Below are 19,193 nucleotides of genomic sequence, written 5' to 3'. Positions count from 1 at the left end.
GAGTGCAATTTATGACACGGGTGGGCCCAAGGCAGTCTCCTCTTAACCAAGGACCCCGACCAGTTTTTGTGAAAACCTTATATACCCTAAGTGTACATGCCCAAACCCACTTCCCCAAATTCGCTGAAACTAGTCTGAACAAAAGAAAGATACAGTAAAAGTTAATCCATGATTCATATGCCTTAAGCCTAGGTAGTTAACAGTGGACAATTATCAATAGGCCTGTGGTCATACCCCAATAAGCATAATAGAATGTATGATTCTATTTGGTTACACAGATAATTAGGGTATCTTTCAGGCGACTGAGAGTGCTGGGGCTGTTCCTTCTGGGGGCCTGGTTTTCCTGTTGGTATATCGTTTCCATAAATACTGGGCATGTAGCTCCAAGTCCACAGTCCAACCCAAGATGGAGTCCTGGTTTCAAAATAGAGCCTGTTCTGTTTCCTCCTTCAATACATTGTTCTCCTAATCTATGTTAATGAAACTATATATTTGTATTGAAATCTGCCTTTCTTCAAGATTCATGTCAATTGTTTTATGGTCCAGGATGACTCATCCTGGTGCCAATGTTATCTCAAAAATGCATGCTGTGGGTGAGGGGCCTGGTGTCATTCTCTGAGTTTTGAGACATTTCCTTTCTTTAATTAGCAGAAGGCAATGGCACCCCACTCCAGTACTCTTGCCTGGAAAATCCCATGGATGGAGGAGCCTGGTAGGCTGCAGTCCATGGGGTCGCTAAGAGACACGACTGAGCGACTTCACTTTCACTTTTCGCTTTCATGCATTGGAGAAGGAAATGGCAACCCACTCCAGTGTTCTTGCCTGGAGAATCCCAGGGACAGGGGAGCCTGGTGGGCTGCCGTCTATGGGGTCGAAAAGTCGACACGACTGAAGTGACTTAGCAGCAGTAGCAGCAGCAGTAGCTATATAACACCCAGCTAAAGACTAGCAGGGAGGCACTCTTTCTGCCCTCTTCTGATGTCTATGTCAGAAGTTTTCTCTATGTCTTTTATACTTTAATAAAACTTTATTACACAAAAGCTCTGAGTGATCAAGCCTTGTCTCTGGCCCTGGATTGAATTCTCCTCCAGAGGCCAAGAATCCCAGCGTCTTTCGTAGTTCAGCAACAACCTTTCAGTACTAGAGCTCTTCTAGCCACCATCACGACACCAGTCAGCTGCACAACTAGTTGAGGCATTAGCTTCATGAGAAAAATGAGTGGGAGGAATAGAAAGTGATAAATTCAACTATGGCTTCATAACCTATTACAGAGACAAGTGTATTGGTAGCTATTTTTTACAGCTCTCTTTATAGCTATATTTTTATAGTTATACGATAAGACATTATGTCTTTTTTCTTCTTCCTTTTCCACTACCATTTTGTATAAAAAGTGATGTAACACTGTGTACATTGTAACGCTGTGTTTCGAATTATGAAGGGCCACGTCTAGAGCTGATGAAAAAGACAGTGTATCAACTGGAAGCCTGCTATTGGTTGTTCAATGGCTCAGTCCTGTCCAACTCTTTGCTACCCCATGGACTGCAGCACACCAGACTTCCCTCATAGTACTGTAGCAGTGCTAAATTTCCTGATTTTGACAATTGTTCTATGGTTATAGAGGACAAAATCTTTGTTCTTGTGAAAAATTTAGACAAAAGGGCATAACGTCTTAAATTTATTATCAAATGAATCAGCAAGGAAAGATACAGAGAGGAAGAAACTATAAAAATGCATATACAGTAAAATGTAAACAAATGGTAACCATGGGTAAAGGTTACATGATAGTTCCTTGTACTACTGTTTCAACTATTCAGTAAGTTTGAAATTACAGCAAAATTATTTTTAATGAGAGGTAAGTATCTAGATGGGGTGGGAGGGAGGATAAGTACTTTTCAGTTATTAATTATGATCTCTCAAAGCCAGAATCTATTGAAATGATTTATCCTATTAATAAGGAAAAAACTCAAGCTATTTATCAAAGTTGTCTAATTGATTCTAGGGTTGTTTCAGGAAAAGAGAGAGCAATTCCTCAAGGCCATTCAAAGAAAGGGGTAATTGCTCTCCAAGGACAAAATGATTCTCTCTTCCCCAAAAAGACACATGGCATCTGATGTCTTCGATCACAGTCCAAAAGCGTTTTCTCTTCCTCTTCCATCTCATCTCTGTTTCTACAGTGAACTAAGTCCTGCAGTCAAAAACATTAATTTATAGTTAACCACAAATTACTATAGAAAACCAACAACAAAAAAATTTACAACATTCCATTTCACCTTTTCTTCTTAGTGTTTATTGAAGCAATCAATTCTCTTCTCACAGATACAATTATAGGTTTTATAGCAGTCAATAGTTTCTATTCTTGTTGAGGTTAAAAACGCACATTCATCTTTCCCAAAACGATGATCCATTATTGTCAAATGACTGTAGGACAGAAAACATACATGGTCAACTGTTTAATTCTGCAGCTTACAACAACATAAATCATATTTTTAAATCTATTTTCTAAACATCTGGCCTATGGAAATATTAATAATAAGTTCATCACTAAAAGATTTTTGGGACTTCCATAATGGTCCAGTGACTAAGACTCCATACTCCCAATGCAAGGGGGCTGGGTTTGATCCTTAGTCAGGAAACTAGATCCCACATGCCAACAAGCCACAACTAAGAGTTTACATGCAACAGTGAAAGATCCTGTATATTTGAAACTAAGCGTCGGCTCAGCCAAATAAATAAATAAACTAAAAGATTTTCTATTGCTCTTGTCCCATTAAATAGAATAACATCTTCTTGATCACATCTATAACCTCACATGTTTCACACTGGGAATTTTTTATCAGAGAGCAATATTGCTAGTTGGGATCATGGCATAGTAACCTGCTTTCTTGTGTTAATTATTTCAATTAAAATGAGATATTTAAAAGTAGAGGAACTGAATTTCTATGATACTAACAAGGTTGCATGTGAATATAATTTAAGAAGAAAAAGTAGAATTGGAATATAGGCAGAGATGAAGTTGTTGAATGGATGTTTTATATCTTTTCTTTCCCTCTCTCCCAGTTAGCTATGGGGCTATTACCCCCAGAGCTAATAGTTACTAACTAAAACATTAAAATTTCACTGAAAAAAATATCTAAAACAAGATCTGTATTTCAGCAAAGTGGTAGAATAGGGAAAAACTATCTTCCTGTTGAAAATAGTTTAAAATGCTGAAAAAAATTTTTTAAACCTCTTGAGTAAGTTCATGGACTGGCAATAGGCAGATTCATGCTCAGACTATGAGGGTTAAGCAAAGATGGAAACCCAGAAGGGTAAGTGAAGCACTGAAACCAGTCTTTCCCTTAGATGTAGCAGACTAAAGAATGAATTCTGCCCAAGATGAAAATTCTATTGGGTTGGTCAAAAAAGTTCATAACATCTTACAGAATAACCCAAACTTTGTGGCCAACTCAATGCATAGACAACGAGCTACCAAAAGGGTTGAGACAAAAGTGATTATATTTCCAATACAAACTACCTTAGGACTGTCTTGAACCTTGAATTTAAGCAGAAGAGAAAAGGAATAATCCCACCTAACAATCCAAAATCACAAACCACACCTCATGCAATTTGCATTTGCTATATTACCTAGGAATACTTGAATATGCTATAGATAAAAAGAGAAACAACTAAGAAAGATAAATGAAATTAATAGCTTGTGAAGCACAAGCAGAAAGTACTAGACGCGTTAAGTAAGTTAGTAACCTATGCGATTTGTTAGATATAGTAAGCAGAGGGCTTCTCTTAGCAGTAAAGAATCCACCTGCCAATGGAGATATAGGTTCAATCACTGGGTTGGGAAGATCCCCTGGAGAAGGAAATGGCAACCCACTCCAGTATTCTGACCTGGAAACTTCCATGGACAGAGGAATCTGGTGGGCTATAGTCCAAGGGTTGGACACAACTGAGCAACTGAACACAAAGACAAAGAGTAAGTAGAACCCATGTGTACTGAACATAGGAAAGGAAGAAAGAATCAAGCAGACATAAACTATCATACATAAAATATACATGATGAACATAGACACTCTACATTCAGTCTTAAGGTTGTCACCCATGGGTGACACTCATTCTGGCCCCCTGCCTGAGGAACTCCAGTAGAATCCATAGCTGCCCCTCAGGTTAATTGCAAAGCTGCAGCTCTTACCAGGCATGCTTGCTCCTGTATCCACCCAGTAGAAAAAAGGTATGTGCTGGCCACAAGAACCTTCTGTCTGTTGGCCCCCTTACTCAAAATCTCAAGTCTGCCCCTTCCACCATTATCAGGGAAGTGTGATACCACAGAGCTAGGTCAGACGATGAGTGTGTAACTTAGGATCCAGGCCATCTTTTCACACACTTGCCCCTTCTCCTAACTGTGACAACCTATCCCATTCCATCCAAGTGTGATAGGCTATCCCATTTCTTTCCCCTTGCATAGTGCTATGTGTTTAACGTGGATATAATTAATTATGCAATGTGAGCATCTTATTTTGGCCCTGAAAATGTTCACCTGAAACTGTACTCACAGACTATAATTACATTAAGGTTGTTTCCTGAATGACATTTCTTGTAGGTTTGCAGCCCAGAATCACACTACTTGCAGAGCCCAAATTTAGAATTAAAAACTGCTCAGATTCACAATGCCCCAAGACAGCCAACAAAGGCAAATTTTTTCCTTGAGGAAGCCACCTTCATCTCAATCCTCAAATAATTTCCAGAGGCTCAAAAAAAAAAAAAAAATCACTAACCACTACAAAGAAAATGACATCATGAACAAAAGACGTGATAGGTTGGACCCACAAAACTTCAAATATTAAAACGATCAGATACCAAATATAAATTGAGGATGATAAATATCTTTCAAGAAATCAATAAATTCAAGACAGTTTTAAATCATGAGTAACTAGCAAGCAGATTTGAAGATATAAGAGAACTCTTAAAATAAAAAATGTAACAGTTCAGATTTTTTTAAAAAATCATTGAATAGATTATAACTAAATGTAAATGCAAGAGTTCACAAAGTACTGCACTTAATAGAAGGACTATAGAGAGGATGTGGGTGTGTGTGTGTATGCATGCATGTGTGTATGTTTATATTCACATTTATGTTTATTTATAATTAATATAAACTACTAATACAAAGGCTTCCTGATGGCTCAATGGTAAAGAATTTCCATGCAAAGCAGGAGATGCAGGAGACACGGATTCAATCCCTGGGTTGGGAAGATCCCCTGGAGAAAGGAACGGCAACCCACTCCAGTATTCTTGCTTGGGAAATCCCAGGGACAGAGGAGCTAGGTAAGCTACACTCCATGGGGCAGCAAAAATCAGACAGGACTTAGTGACTAAACCATTGCCACCACCACTAATACAAAGGAGTTTCAAGTGAATTTTGAGGATACTCAAAATACTTATTTGTGGTTGTGGAAGGGATCACTATGGCTGACTCAGAATGGTTCAATCACCTTACCTAATGATTCTGTCTTAGTCTGGGGTCCTCATAACACATGCTTCTGAACATCTGTTTAGCATCATAATTTTATATTAATAACTCTGTATGAGGCTTCTCTTCCTTTTTAACTATACTTCCTGAAACACTTTTTAAATCATTCTCCTTCTTCTTACTAATGACTTCTACCTGAAAATGAGTTGAGCTACATGAAGATTCTTTTTAGAAACAGTCATTCCAACCCAAAACCAATATTAGAGTTTGAATGCATCCTGGAAACTTACAGTCTAGAAGGTATGCCATTGTCAATCCATTTCCACCTATTTTCCATTTTGCTAAATGCTAATCCAATCCAGTAGTAATTTTGACAAGTCTGGGATTGAAGGAGGTTCTGTAAAGGAAACAAAACATATCATGGGACTACATTACCATCTGTTAAATTAATGAAAATAAAGTCAGGTAAAAGATCCAGCTGTTTCTACTACCAGTGGTCTGATAATTTCTACATGATCCTTCATCCCTCTTTCCTAAAAGACCCTCTCTTCCTTCAACCCCTGTATTTTCATTTCCAAATTAATTTTCATCTAATAGTTTATTTCTGTTACAAATGGCTGCCAGTCTACTAGGTTATTTAAAATGTGGAAAAGTTTAAATCTAAATATCTAACAATAGAAGAGTTGTTAAATAATACATGACATTTTATGAAACCATTCAAGTCATGGTCCAGAGAAAACTTAAGGGTTAAGAAAAATAATCATTACATATTCCAAGTGAAAGAAGAAATCTTCTAAACAAATTATTAAAATAACAAATGTTTGTGGGGATGTGTGCATTAGAGCCTTCAACTTCATAAAAAAAAAAAGACTTGCTGTAATTCAGTAGTTGGAAGAGGTAGAGGGAAACAGGGCCATATTTGGAAATATGTACTATGACCCCAAATGTAATATATCAAAGTGACATAGTACATAATGTCTGGTCAAATGACTGAATATATTTCTAAATATAATTTTAATTATTTTAGTGCAACAAACATAAAAAATTATTTTATGACTTGACATCATAATTCTCTCATGTTATGATTTAAAATATCTGCTAGATTTGCATAGAAATTTTGTTTTGTTTTTCTAGATAAAAGTAGAGATTTCAGACTGATGGTTGCAACCGTTTCTCTATAAAAACACATTTTGTGTGTGTGGATAGTTTTTATTTGCAATAAATTTAAAAGATAAATGCAATATTATTGTCACTGTATTTTCTCTTTTTACAATTATTTTTGAGACATACACATATTGATATAATATATACAAATATTGATCAAGTAAATGCTACCTACATGCATGCATGCTCAGTTACTCAGTTGTGTCCGACTCTTGAGACCCCAGACTGTAGCCTGCCAGACTCCTCTGTCCATGGGATTATCCTGGCAAAAATACTGGAGTGGGTTGCCATTACCTCCTCCAGAACGTTGCCTACAGATGCAATGAAAATTACCATAAAGCTAATTTGTAAAACTACCATCACTTTTATGTTTCTCATTATTATCTATATTTTGCAGGTGGGAAAACTGAGGCCCAGAGCGGTTAAGTAATTTGCCTAGGGTCACCCAGCTCGTAAGCGGCAGAACTGAATTCAGTACCAGGCGGTCTGGCTCCTGGATTCCTAATAGTAACTACTAAACTACACTGCCTTTGGGTTTTCAGTTACCACCTTATATGAAAAAAATAACTGTTGGCTCCAGGCTGCCATTTACCAAAGGGTTAAGACTTCCCTGGTGGCTCAGATGGTAAAGCATCTGTCTACAATGCGGGAGACCCAGCTTCGAGCCCTGGGTTGGGAAGATACCCTGGAGAAGGAAATGGCAATCCACTCCAGTACTATTGCCTGGAAAATCCCATGGACAGAGAAGCCTAGTAAGCTACAGTTTGTGGGGTCGCAAAGAGTTGGACATGACTGAGCAACTACACTTCACTAAGTACTTCATTAAAGGAAAGGTATGCTTTTTTTTTCAGAGTCCTAAGTAAAGGAGATGATTGCAAAGACCCAAATTGCATCTTAAAGGGGGTTTCCATTTCGGAAATAATCATGCTCATCTTGATAGATAATATGTACTGAATGCTTATAAAATAGCAAGATCATATTCTTATTAGTAGGCAAGCTCTTCTGCTCACTAATTTTTTATCTTTTTTATGGAAAACAAGAAGGTATTTGAGAATAGCATTCACCAAGAGGGGAATATTTACTAGGGATTGTGATGAATGCCACACTTAGCTCATCAGTTTCGATCTCCAAGAAGCAACTGCCACTCCTATCCTCAAGGAGGCTCTCTGTGATACAGTCTTCATGTTCTTAGGTTCTTACTTTTAAGTAATTAGTTTAACAGAAGGAAAGACCAAAGATATTTCACTAGGAAAATCTGTTTGATTTTTTTTTTTTTTTGAGACTCTTAACTATACAATTTTTGTTCACTTGACAGTCATGACACAAGGAATAAGTGAAGGCTCCTCTTTCTAAACTCCCCCATTTTCTCAGTATCTTGGGCCCAAAGAGACAGAGGCCTAGAGGATAAAAGTACATATAACAATCCATGATACCAGTTCTTTTGCATCATCTATCTTCAAAAGACACGAATTGTGACTTTGGCAAATCTGGTTACATCCCATCCAGTTATTAGTTTCAGCAGTAAAGTAGTAACAGTTTACTCCCCAACACCACCAGGAGACTTCCTTGAGTTCGCCTATAATACATAAGGTGAAGCATTAAACGTCTTTTCATCTGGTATTTTGTTAAGCAGAGGAAGATACTTATTATGAAAAATCTTAACAGCTATCAATAATGATAATGTGAATTTCATCAGAAGTCTGGAATGCCAAGAGAACTCTGCATTCCCATAGTCTCTGCAGCACCATTCACAATAGTCTAGAAATGGAATGTCCATTGATGGATGAAGAAAATGTGATCTAGTCTAAAGGGAATATTAATTTTCCAGCACTGGGCTTCTGAGATATGAAAACAGAGACAGAGAACAATTGAGAAGCACATTCTTGATTAACCAAAGGTGACTACTTTTACAGAATCAACATTGTTTTTATTGCCCTGTATCAAGAAACATAACAATTAACAATGTCATGTTTACTTTTTTGTCTATTGCCAAAACTAAATATAGAGTTCACACATATAAAAAATAAAGGGAATATTACTCAGCCTTAAGAATGAAATCTTGCCATCAGTAACTGCATGGATGAAACGAGGATAATTATGCTAAGTGAAATAAGCCAATGACAAAGGGCAAATATTGCATGATTCCACTTGTATGAGATGTAAAAAGTAGTCAGACAGAAAGTAGAAAAGGGGTAGCTGGGGGAGGGCTGTTGTTTCATGGGTACACGGTTTCAGTTACTCAAGGTGAACAAATTCTAGAGATCTGCTGTACAACAGGGTGCCTGTAGCTAATAATGAACCAAACACTTAAAAACTTGTTAAAAGGGCAGACCTCATGCTAAGTGTTCTTACCACAGAGCAGAAAGGGACATAAGAAAACTTTTGAAGGTGATAGATATGCCTATTACCCTAATTGTGGATGTTTTTACCCATATATACATATGTCCCAACTCATCAAGTTGCATACATTAATTATATGTAGCTTTTTGCATATTAATAATACCTCAGAAAAGCTGTTTTTATAATAATAAAATTAACTTCATACATGTTTAGAGATTCTGAAATGCCTTCTAAAGAAAATTAAAATTATTCTTCGGAAATTTTTCTTGTCCTCATTGCTTAAAATATACCAAATCAAAATATTATTCATCCCTCAAAGTACATTTATGATTATTTATAGAAGACAAAACTGTCTAACAGTCTAATAAAGAAAACATTTAAATTGTTACAAATGCAATGCAATAATATATAACATTAAAAAACATGTTTGTGAGGAGTATTTAAAACTATGGAAGAGGCTTCCCTGGTGGCTCAGTGGTAAAGAATTTGCCTGGCAATGCGGGAGAGCCAGGCTCAAGCCCTAATCTGGGAAGATCCCACATTCCATGGAGCAACTAAGCCCATGTGCCATGACCATCAAGCCTGTGCTCCAGAGCCTGGGAGCCGCAACTACTGAGCCCCTGTGCCATGACTACTGAAGCCAGTGTGCCCTAGAGCACATGCTCCACACCAAGAGAAGGCTCCGCAATGAGAAGTCTACATACTGCAACTAGAGAGAAACCCCGACTCGTCACAACTAGTGAAAAGCCCGTGCAGCAACAAAACCCAACACAGCCAAAAGTAAACAATTAAAAAAAAAGGCTACGGAAAAATGGCCACAGAAGGGGAAAAAAACAAGACGTGAACCTTTCTACAGCATGAAATCTAAATTTTTTATAGGTAGTAAAAAAATAAAACAAAAGAAACAAAAAAATAAAATATTATTAATTCTTCAGTAATAGGAAACAGTACATTTCTACTAACTACCATACCTAAATAATATCAAATATGCAAAATCTCTTTGTATAATAAACACTAAACAAAATACTTACAAGTTGATTAATTCCATCATTATGCATAACAGAGTTTATTATTTTATGAGATTTAATATTATTACTTAGATGTTTTGAATAGTATCATCACACAGTGTTACACGAACATCAACACTCTGGCAAGTCTTGTAGATGTATTAGAAGGAATATGCGTGTGCATGCTCAGTCACTTCGGTCTTGTCTGACTTTGCGATCCTACGGACTGTAGCCTTCCAAGATCCTCAGTCCATGGGATTCTCTGGGCAAGAATACTGGAATGGGTTGCCATGCCCTCCTCCAGGGAATCTTCCCTACCCAGGGATTGAACCCATGTCTCCTGCATCACCTGCATTGCAGGCAGGTTCTTTACCGCTGAGCCGCCAGGGAAGACCCCTGGAGGGAGTACATATTGATCATAAAATAGATCAAATATCTGAAGTCAGTGCAGAATGGAAACACAATCACACAGTTATCTTTACAACAGCATACAAATAAATGACTTGCATTTATTTTAGCCTAAATGTATTTTTACTGATAGTCTCCATATTTCATGTCAGCAACAAAGTTGAAGTGTCTTACTTTGCCTGCAGGTCTAAAGCAATCCAAATTTTCAGGGGCCCTGATATAATACTATTTTACCTTCTGGGAGCATAAGAAGGCAAGAACTGCAATTGAGTTTGGGAAGTATAAGACTTCATCCAAACATGATTCCTGGTGTCTCAATCCTGTATTTGAGATAAGCAAACTCAAATAACCATGCTACATCTAAGAGGCACAAATTAAAAGTTGTCTAGCAGACCTGGATCCCTAACACATAACATAAGCCTGTATTAAGCCTCAAAACTTTTGGAGGAGGAATAAGTAATGGAAAATTGTGCAATCTTCAATTCAAGATTTCCTCCATACCTGTATTTGGCAAAGACTCTGAAGACTTCTTTTTGTGATAGCACCCCTTCTTTTCTGTAAAGACTAAGTCTGACAATCCTTTTATTTGCTGAAGAGTTTCATTTAGTCTATCACATTCTGAAGTCTTCTTTGTCAAAAGCTGCTTATTTAAGTAGTTGTCGTTTTGCACAACATCATACTTCTGACTGAGGTTCCGTAGAGCTTCCTCCTGTTGATGTTTTTCTAGAATATACTGGGAAACTAAAATTAACAGCATAGATATAATTTTTAAAGTACTCATAAAGCTTCACTGTTGAAATTAGGACAGGAGAAAAAAATCTCACTTTGACAACCAACCTATTTCATTCCTTTAATTATTAATTTTACATTTAGAAAGTAACACCTCTACAACATGACCATATAAACTGAAACACCAGATTTCTCATTATGGGCCACCTAAGTGTAGAATAAATAAATCATGATTTCTAAATAAAATTATGATGGTACCATCTAAGCATTCAGTTCAATTTCTTTGTAAGTTAGCGTGTCGTCTACAAATAGGTACCAAAGGAGAAACTGACCAACACTTAGCAACACATCTTCTGAGTATGAAAATGTACACTAAACAGCATGAAGAAATTGCACCAATATCATTGGAATAGACAGAATATCCATAAGAAAAAAGAGAGGAAGACCCAAATACATAGTTTTATCTGAGTGTAACATATTAGTACTTTTCCCCAAAGATGTCAAGGAACTCAAATGAAAGCTAAAGGGCACATTCAACATCATCTAACATCCATACATAGACTCACTCATTTTACTAAATCATTTCCTTATTATAGATTTTTTAAAAATTAAGAGAAAGTCATAATTCACTTTCAAACAGTTGTTTCTCAAAGAATTTGTATCTGAGATTCAAAGTGGTGTAAATTTAGAAGGTGGAATATTACAATAGTTTCCCCTTAACCTTGGTTTTGCTTTCTGCAGTTTGAGTTACCCCATCAACCACAACCTGAAAATATTAAACGGAAAATTCTATAAATAAGTAATTCATAAGTTTTAAATTGCACGCATTTCCGCATAGTGTGATGGAAACTCGTGCCATCCCTCTCGTGTTCCCCAGGAGGGGGACTCATTCCTTTGTTGAACGTATCCCACTCTCATCAGTCACTTGGTAGCCTTCATCAGATGGCTGTCAGGGTATGCAGTGCTTGTATTCAACCCTTATTTCACTTAATAATGGTCTGAAATCACAAGAGTAGTGATGCTCACAATTCAGATATTCTCTTACTGTGCTTAAATTATAAATTAAACTTTATCGTAGGTGTGTATGAATAGGAAAAAACCATAGTATGTACAGGGTTCAGTGCTATCTGTGATTTCAGGCACCACTGGGGGTCTGAGATGATATCCCCCATGGAAAAGGGGGTCTTCTGTGCTAAGTCCTATATCAGAAAGAATGTTAACATGCCTTATACAGAACGAGACAGCTCATTACAGCTTCAGAGATACAGGAATAGATAAACAAAATGAAAATCACACCGTGATTATATCTGGGGAAAAAATCACTAAGAAAAAACTCCCTGGAACATTCTCTGATTATACCATGGAACAATTGATAGAGCGTGGTTGGTACCTACACAATGAGTGGTTATTTCTAGTACTCAGACTTGGATGTATTTCAGTTACTTACTCTTTATACCCAGCACGGTGATTGTCATCAAGAGAAGTAAACAGAGGATCCCAAGAGTCACTGCAATGCCATGCCAGGGCACTGAAGACTCTTTAAATAAAGAAGGAAGAAAGTGATCGTTGAGGACAGAGCCTGACCCACTACTCATCTCAACCTGGACACCATTTGAAACAGAAACAATCTTCTCTAAAAATTTTCAGGAACTACCTGGTGGTCCAGTGGTTTAGAATCTGCCTTGCAATGCAGGGGATACCAGTTCAATCCCTGGTCCAGGAAGATTCCACATGCTGCGGGGCAACTAAGCCCATGCACCACAACTACGGAGCCTGTGTGCTACAACTACTGAAGCCCTCGCGCCCTAGAATCTCTGTGTGTATGTCTGTGTGTGTGTGTGCGTGCGTGCACACACGTGCATGTGTGTGCGTGTCAGTAGTCTGACTCTTTGCGACCCCATGGACTGTAGCCCACCAGGCTCCTCTGTCCATGGGATTTCTCAGGCAAGAGTTCTGGAGTGGGTTGCCATTTCCTGGTCCAGGGAATTTTCCCAACTCAAGGGTCAAACACCACATTGGTAGGAGAATTCTTTACCACTGTGCCACCTGGTAAGCCCCTGTGCTCTTCAGCAAAAGAAGCTTCCACAATGAAAAGCCAGTGCACGGCAACAGAGAGTAGCCCCTGCTCACTGCAACTAGAGAAAGTCCAAAAGCAGCAACCCAAGACCAGCACAGGCAAAAATAAGATACATAAAATTTTTAAAAATGTTTTACAGAAATCCATGATACACACTGTTTTTAATTTGCCATCTAGTAATTATAGTTTTAAAGTCTCAGGTTTTTTTTACTTACATTCACCCATTGCAGAAATTCTACACCACAAAAAGAATATTGGAGGATTTTTAAAATGCTTCTGTTAGAAAAGCACAGAAGCACAGAAAGGTGTGTGTGTGTGTGCATCCCTTAGAAAAGCACAGACAGGTGTGTGTATGTCGGGGCGGGGGCGGGGGTTGCAGGGAGGCTGTTCAATCATATATGACTCTTTGCAACCCTATGGACTGTAGCCTGCCAGGCTCCTCTGTCCACAAAAGCACAGTTGGCAATAAACACAATACTCACTTATGAGAATCCACAATGACAGGCATATTTCTGTGATCACAACTAATCATGAAGAAGAAGGAAAAAGCAGGCAATATTCATGAGAAATTGGTAGCCAAGAGTGAGTATTCTGAAGCTGCAAATGTTACTGGGCTTCATCTCTTAAGAACTTCCTAGAAATCAATTTTTCTCCATTTATCTTCAAAATTTTTTTCTCTAGCAATGCTCTATTTATTCTCCTACTTTCAAGATCCTCTTTCTCTCTCTCTCTCTCTCTCTCTCTCTCTATATATATATATATATATATATATATATATCTCCAAAATTTGTATCTCTGATGGACACTACATTAAATCAGTAAAAGTCATTTTCAGTTTAGAGTTTGTGACACTGTTCGAAGGTACAGAGAGAGAATGGAAAAGTTAGAATGCCCTTTTGATTTGAACATTTTTGTTTCTTCATTGCCATTAAGGTTTGGTAAATATTTAAGACACCAAAATACCTTTTGTCTAAATAAATAAAAACACTGCTTCTAATACGTATTTCTCATGTCTTCACATTCTGTAAGACATTTCTCTAGGAACTGCAATGTTTTCTTGAGACTCTAGTCTGTCTCTTACTTTGGAAGCCCTCACAAGGGACTTCCCTGGCCGACCAGTGGTTAGGACTCCGTACTTCCAGTGCACAGGGTGCAGATTCGATTAGTTGGGGAACTAAAAAAGAGTCCTTGTGAATTTCTCCTGACCAAATTTGAATAAAAACACTCTATTACCTTCTCAAGCTTAAAAGAATGCATTAATTTCTACATTCGCACAATTTTTTTAAAAGATCATTAAAGACCATTATGGTTTCTTATTATCAACTAAACACCTAGAATATGGATAGAACTTTTTATTTCTAACGTCAAAAGTCTGACAGTCCATAAGAGGGCTTCCCCTGGTGGCTCAGCGGTAAAGAATCCGCTGGCAGTGCAGGAGCCACAGGAGATACAGGCTCAATCCCTGGTTCGGGAAGATCCCCTGGAGGAGAAAATGGCAACTCACTCTGGTATTCTTTCCTGGGAAATACCATGGACAGAGGAGCCTGGTGGGCTATAGTCCATGGGGTCACAGAGAGTTGGACACGACTGAAGTGACTTAGCAAGCACACAAGAGTCAAGTGAATCTAGATGTCTCAAACGTGTACCTTTTTCCTCAGTCTTGTCAGGTCTTTGAGTACCATCAGGTCTTAATCTGTTTTGTGACTCTGAAGGTGATTGAAGAAATCTCAGGGTGGAATAAGTCACTTCTTGATCACTCATCTCTAGAGTAAACAAATATATGTTTTGCATTAAAACTTTCAACTGAATGATTTCATTCCAAAGAAAAATTAAAATGTCCATTTGTAAAATATACTAGGATTAAGAAGATTATGCGTGTGCGCATGTGGATGTATGCTCAGTAATTCCTTCAAGGGCCTAAAGTACGTAGACTGAGCCTGATTTATATAAGAAATGAGAAACTTTCAATATTTTTGCTAAAGTCATTTATACTCCTAGTAACTATAGCCATATTATTAGAAAATATGGGAAGAATTTTTTTTTAATTTACTGATAGATTAAATAGGCTGGGTCCTATTCCATTTAGCTCAAAATGTTCAACATACATATACAAGTGTTAGGCAAAGTGATACCATCACAAATTACTGAGATACTTTTAAAACTATTAATTCAAAAAACAAAAAATTTTTTTTTTGAGATTTTGAAAAACATAAATATCTTGGCTTTAAAAGTGTATGTATATACATATACATATATATTATGTATTCAGATCTACATTATTAATAGTAAAATGTTCTTAGAAGGATTGGAATATCAGTTTGTGATAATTATTTCTTGACCTGAGTAGATAAATATACTGTGTTGTTCTTTTCAACTATAATATGACTCTACCAAAGTATATCCCATATACTATCTGCAAAAGAAAATTATTGAGGGTTAACACTGCACATTGGTTAACATTTCAGATTCCAGTGCCTCGTGGGAGATGTACCGAATAAAAATCTCTTACATTAGAGCCCAGACACGTGGATTTTTAATCCCAAATGATTCTGTGCATTTTAAACTTAGAGAAATAATCTTCTAGCCGCAAGAGAAGCCTATGTGAAAATAAAATTTGTTAACAGGCAGTCTTTAGTTAATACCCATAAAGGACTCTATCTATCAGTTGATATCAATATAAAAAGAAACTTTAAACTGTAGATATTTATGATGTACCTTGTTTTTATATTAATCAGTGTGAAAAGATGCTAATAAACAGTAAAAATGAAAACAAATAGCACATGTAACTATATTCTTTAATTCTTTTCTTTAGTATCTAAACTTGATTACTCACATGAACACTTCAAGATGGATAAGACAATATGCAAATCATTAGACCTAAATAAAAAGTTATTGACCCCCCCCAATCCCTCTTTATTTTGATAACACAAAGGAAAAAATCGTAACCAATTTTTTAAAAAGAAAATAATTTTCCATAAATGCTGAACTACATTTTTCATCTCCATAGAGTGAATGCAGTTCTAACCCAATCAATTTTTTTAAAACATGCTTTCCTATCCCTCCTATATTCATGCCAAGTCATTTATAATAAACTATCATATTCCAAGAATCTTTTTTCTCTAGAATCTTTTTTTTAAGTAAGTAGGACTAATAGATACTCAGCTACAAAGATCTGAGACAATAAAAAGTGAACATTACCTGTGTCTGTGCCGTTCAGTGATGCAGATGGAAAAAACAGACCAGAACAAGGTGAGAGAGGTTGGCATTTACAATCCCTGATTCCTCGGGTGCATGAGAGGCTGTAAAATGGAGGCGGACATGAATTGTCTTTGAATCATGCTGTAACTCAAAATTTTCTGCTCCTCCTCTTGACCAAAGTGATGAAAGGAAATTGTATGACAAAAGCTGATGTTGACGAGAAAGGAAAATGGTCATGAATATATCTTCTTCCATTTCAACTAACCAACCAGTTAGGTGCATTCAAAATCTACATTGAAGGACAGAAAAAACAAACAAACATAGCTTTGGCGGAAACAAAAAGTAAATCTTTTAACAAAAACTTGCATCCTTAGAAACTACTAGCAAAAACAACTGATTAAAATGTATGTGCATAAATTAGATACATGTACACAAGAAATATTATGACTAAATAAATAACATCTCTTAGGAACTTTCTCTTACAGATTGCTATTTGAAAATAAAAGATTTCAGCATTGAAACATATACATGTACTATGTATATGTAAAGTAGATAGCCAGTGGAGTTTGATGTATAACTCAGGGAACCCAAAGCCAGTGCTCTGTGACAACCTGGGGGGATGGGTGAGGGAGGGATTCGGGAGAGGGATTCAGGAGAGAGGTGTCACATGTAGGCCTATGTCCGATTCATGTTGATGTATGGCAGAGGCCATACATCACAATATCGTAAAGTAATTATCCTCCAATTAAAATGAATAAATAATTATTTAAAAAAACAATAAAAGATTTCTTTTTCCATTTATGTTTATTGCAGATAAACGTATTTTAGAAAGTATTTTAAAACATAATTCCACTATAAAATTTTGGTGTATATGCTTCTAGTTTTTTATCTGTATGTTTTGTTTGCTATCAGAGTTGGTGTCATTCCACACACAGTACTTTTGATCTCTTGTTTTCTACTGTTTCCTCATTTAAAAATAATTCATCTAAAGTGTGATCTTAAAAACAATTGTATAGTTATTATCGATATAGATTATACCATAATTTATTCAGGAAATCCTGTATTGCTGGACATTTATGTTGTTTTCAACTTTTTGTGAATATAAAAAATGTTTGGCCTGTACTTTTGAATATTTTCTAAGGAAAACATTTTAAACAAAATATGGGGTCAAGGGGTATGTAAATTAAAGAGCTTTGATACATATTACCAATTGCCCCCCCCAGAAAAGTTATTTCTGTTTACACAATACTAATTGTATGAAAATGATAACATTTGATATTCTTAAAAGATACTGATAAACTATTCTCCTATTTGAGTTTCATCTATGAATCTTACTTCATGAAGACATGATCTTTCAGCAAAAAGAAATCAGTTTCTGTAAGTCTGTTTCTCTGAGTCAGATCTTCCCAGAATACCCCCAAATCTCTCAGTGACATTCACTTTCAATTGATGCAGATACTGTCAGTCTTCAGGTGTACGGTTCTATGAAATCAATTTACATTGCTCTCCAAATCAGGTGATAATGGTGAATATGGAGTGTGGGGAAAGTGATGTGGAAAACATACGGTGAAATTGATTATGCAGAGACAAACGAGCCCTACTTCACCAGGCTCTAACCACATTCCTTGCTTACCTTTCTCTTTCAGCCACAACCAAACCATCACCCTTTCTTTAGAAGGCATCCCCATTCTTTACCTCCCAGGTCTTCCCCAGACTACTTGATAAACAGTCAACTGAATGTTCTGACCACTACCACCCCCTAGGTTATGCTGCCTGTTGTCTGGTCCTCAGCTGGCTCTCTCCTGTTCTCCAATGCAACCCTTAATCTTGGAATCACCACTGAGTCTGCCATTTATCATCGTGGACAAGTGGTCAACAGAATTACCTCCCAGAACCTAATTTAATCCAATCACACAAGCAAAATTTCATGGGTAGAGTCTGGACACTTCAGGAATATTTACTGCTAGGCATTTTCTTCTCTTTACCCTCACCCCACATTGGCTATGTCGATCTCAAAACAGAAAGATTCTGAGCCCTCGATCCCAATGCCAGAAATGAATGAACGAATGAAGTCTGATGAGAGAACGTAGGGAGTAGGCTGGGCGAAATAGTAATGTTGTCAAAATGTGGCAGTTTAGTTCACTTCAGTCACTCAGTCGTGTCTGACTCTTTGTGACCCCATGGACTGTGGCACGTCAGACCCCCCTGTTCATCACCAGCTCCTGGAGTTTACTCAAACTCATGTCCATTGAGTTGGTGATGCCATCCTACCATCTCATCCTCTGTCATCCCCTTCTCCTCCCACCTTCAATGTTTCCCAGCATCAGGGTCTTTTCAAATGAGTCAGTTCTTTGCATCAGGTAGCCAAAGTATTGGAGTTTCAGCTTCAACATCAGTCCTTCCAATGAATATTCAGGACTGATTTCCTTTAGGATGGATTGGTTGGATCTCCTTGCAGTCCAAGGGACTCTCAAGAGTCTTCTCCAACACCACAGTTCAAAAGCATCAATTCTTCGGTGCTCAGTTGTCTTTATAGTGCAACTCTCACATCCATACATGACCACTGGAAAAACCATAGCTTTGACTAGATGGACCTTTGTTGGCAAAATAATGTCTGCTTTTTAATATGTTGCCTAGGTTGGTCATAATTTTTCTTCCAAGGAGTAAGCATCTTTTAATTTCATGGCTGCAGTCACCATCTGCAGTGATTTTGGAGCCCAAGAAAATAAAGTCTGTCACTGTTCCCATTGTTTCCCCATCTATTTGTCAGGCTAATTCTTGACCCATGTTTAAAATCAGGCTTGACTGA

General features: G+C 37.2%; 1 protein-coding gene across 1 annotated transcript; it reads right to left on the bottom strand.

Moving 5' to 3' along the window:
- Nucleotides 1-1,662: 1,662 nt before the first annotated feature.
- On the bottom strand, nucleotides 1,663-16,594 carry LOC109558820 (killer cell lectin-like receptor 2). Its single transcript, XM_019960138.2, has 8 exons — nucleotides 16,385-16,594; nucleotides 14,833-14,949; nucleotides 12,557-12,646; nucleotides 10,882-11,121; nucleotides 8,059-8,201; nucleotides 5,752-5,858; nucleotides 2,271-2,418; nucleotides 1,663-2,185 (listed from the first exon to the last, which is right to left on the bottom strand). Exons 2-7 carry the CDS (start codon nucleotides 14,945-14,947, stop codon nucleotides 2,280-2,282), a joined length of 834 nt encoding a protein of 277 aa, XP_019815697.2. The 5' UTR covers nucleotides 14,948-14,949; nucleotides 16,385-16,594; the 3' UTR covers nucleotides 1,663-2,185; nucleotides 2,271-2,279.
- Between the last annotated feature and the right edge of the window lie 2,599 nt (nucleotides 16,595-19,193).

Source organism: Bos indicus, chromosome 5 (assembly GCF_029378745.1).
Source record: "Bos indicus isolate NIAB-ARS_2022 breed Sahiwal x Tharparkar chromosome 5, NIAB-ARS_B.indTharparkar_mat_pri_1.0, whole genome shotgun sequence".
NCBI classification, from domain to species: domain Eukaryota; kingdom Metazoa; phylum Chordata; class Mammalia; order Artiodactyla; family Bovidae; genus Bos; species Bos indicus.
This window is presented reverse-complemented; position numbering and strand designations above follow the sequence as displayed.

Bases quoted from the DNA above. Each gene is read 5' to 3' on its own strand.
- LOC109558820 (XM_019960138.2), bottom strand. From the start codon at position 14,947: ATGAGTGATCAAGAAGTGACTTATTCCACCCTGAGATTTCTTCAATCA. The intron at 12,647-14,832 runs GTACACGTTTGA...CTTTATTTAAAG, and splicing joins TGACAAGACTGAGGAAAAAG to AGTCTTCAGTGCCCTGGCAT. The intron at 8,202-10,881 runs GTATGGAGGAAA...TATGTATTATAG, and splicing joins AGAGTCTTTGCCAAATACAG to GCGAACTCAAGGAAGTCTCC.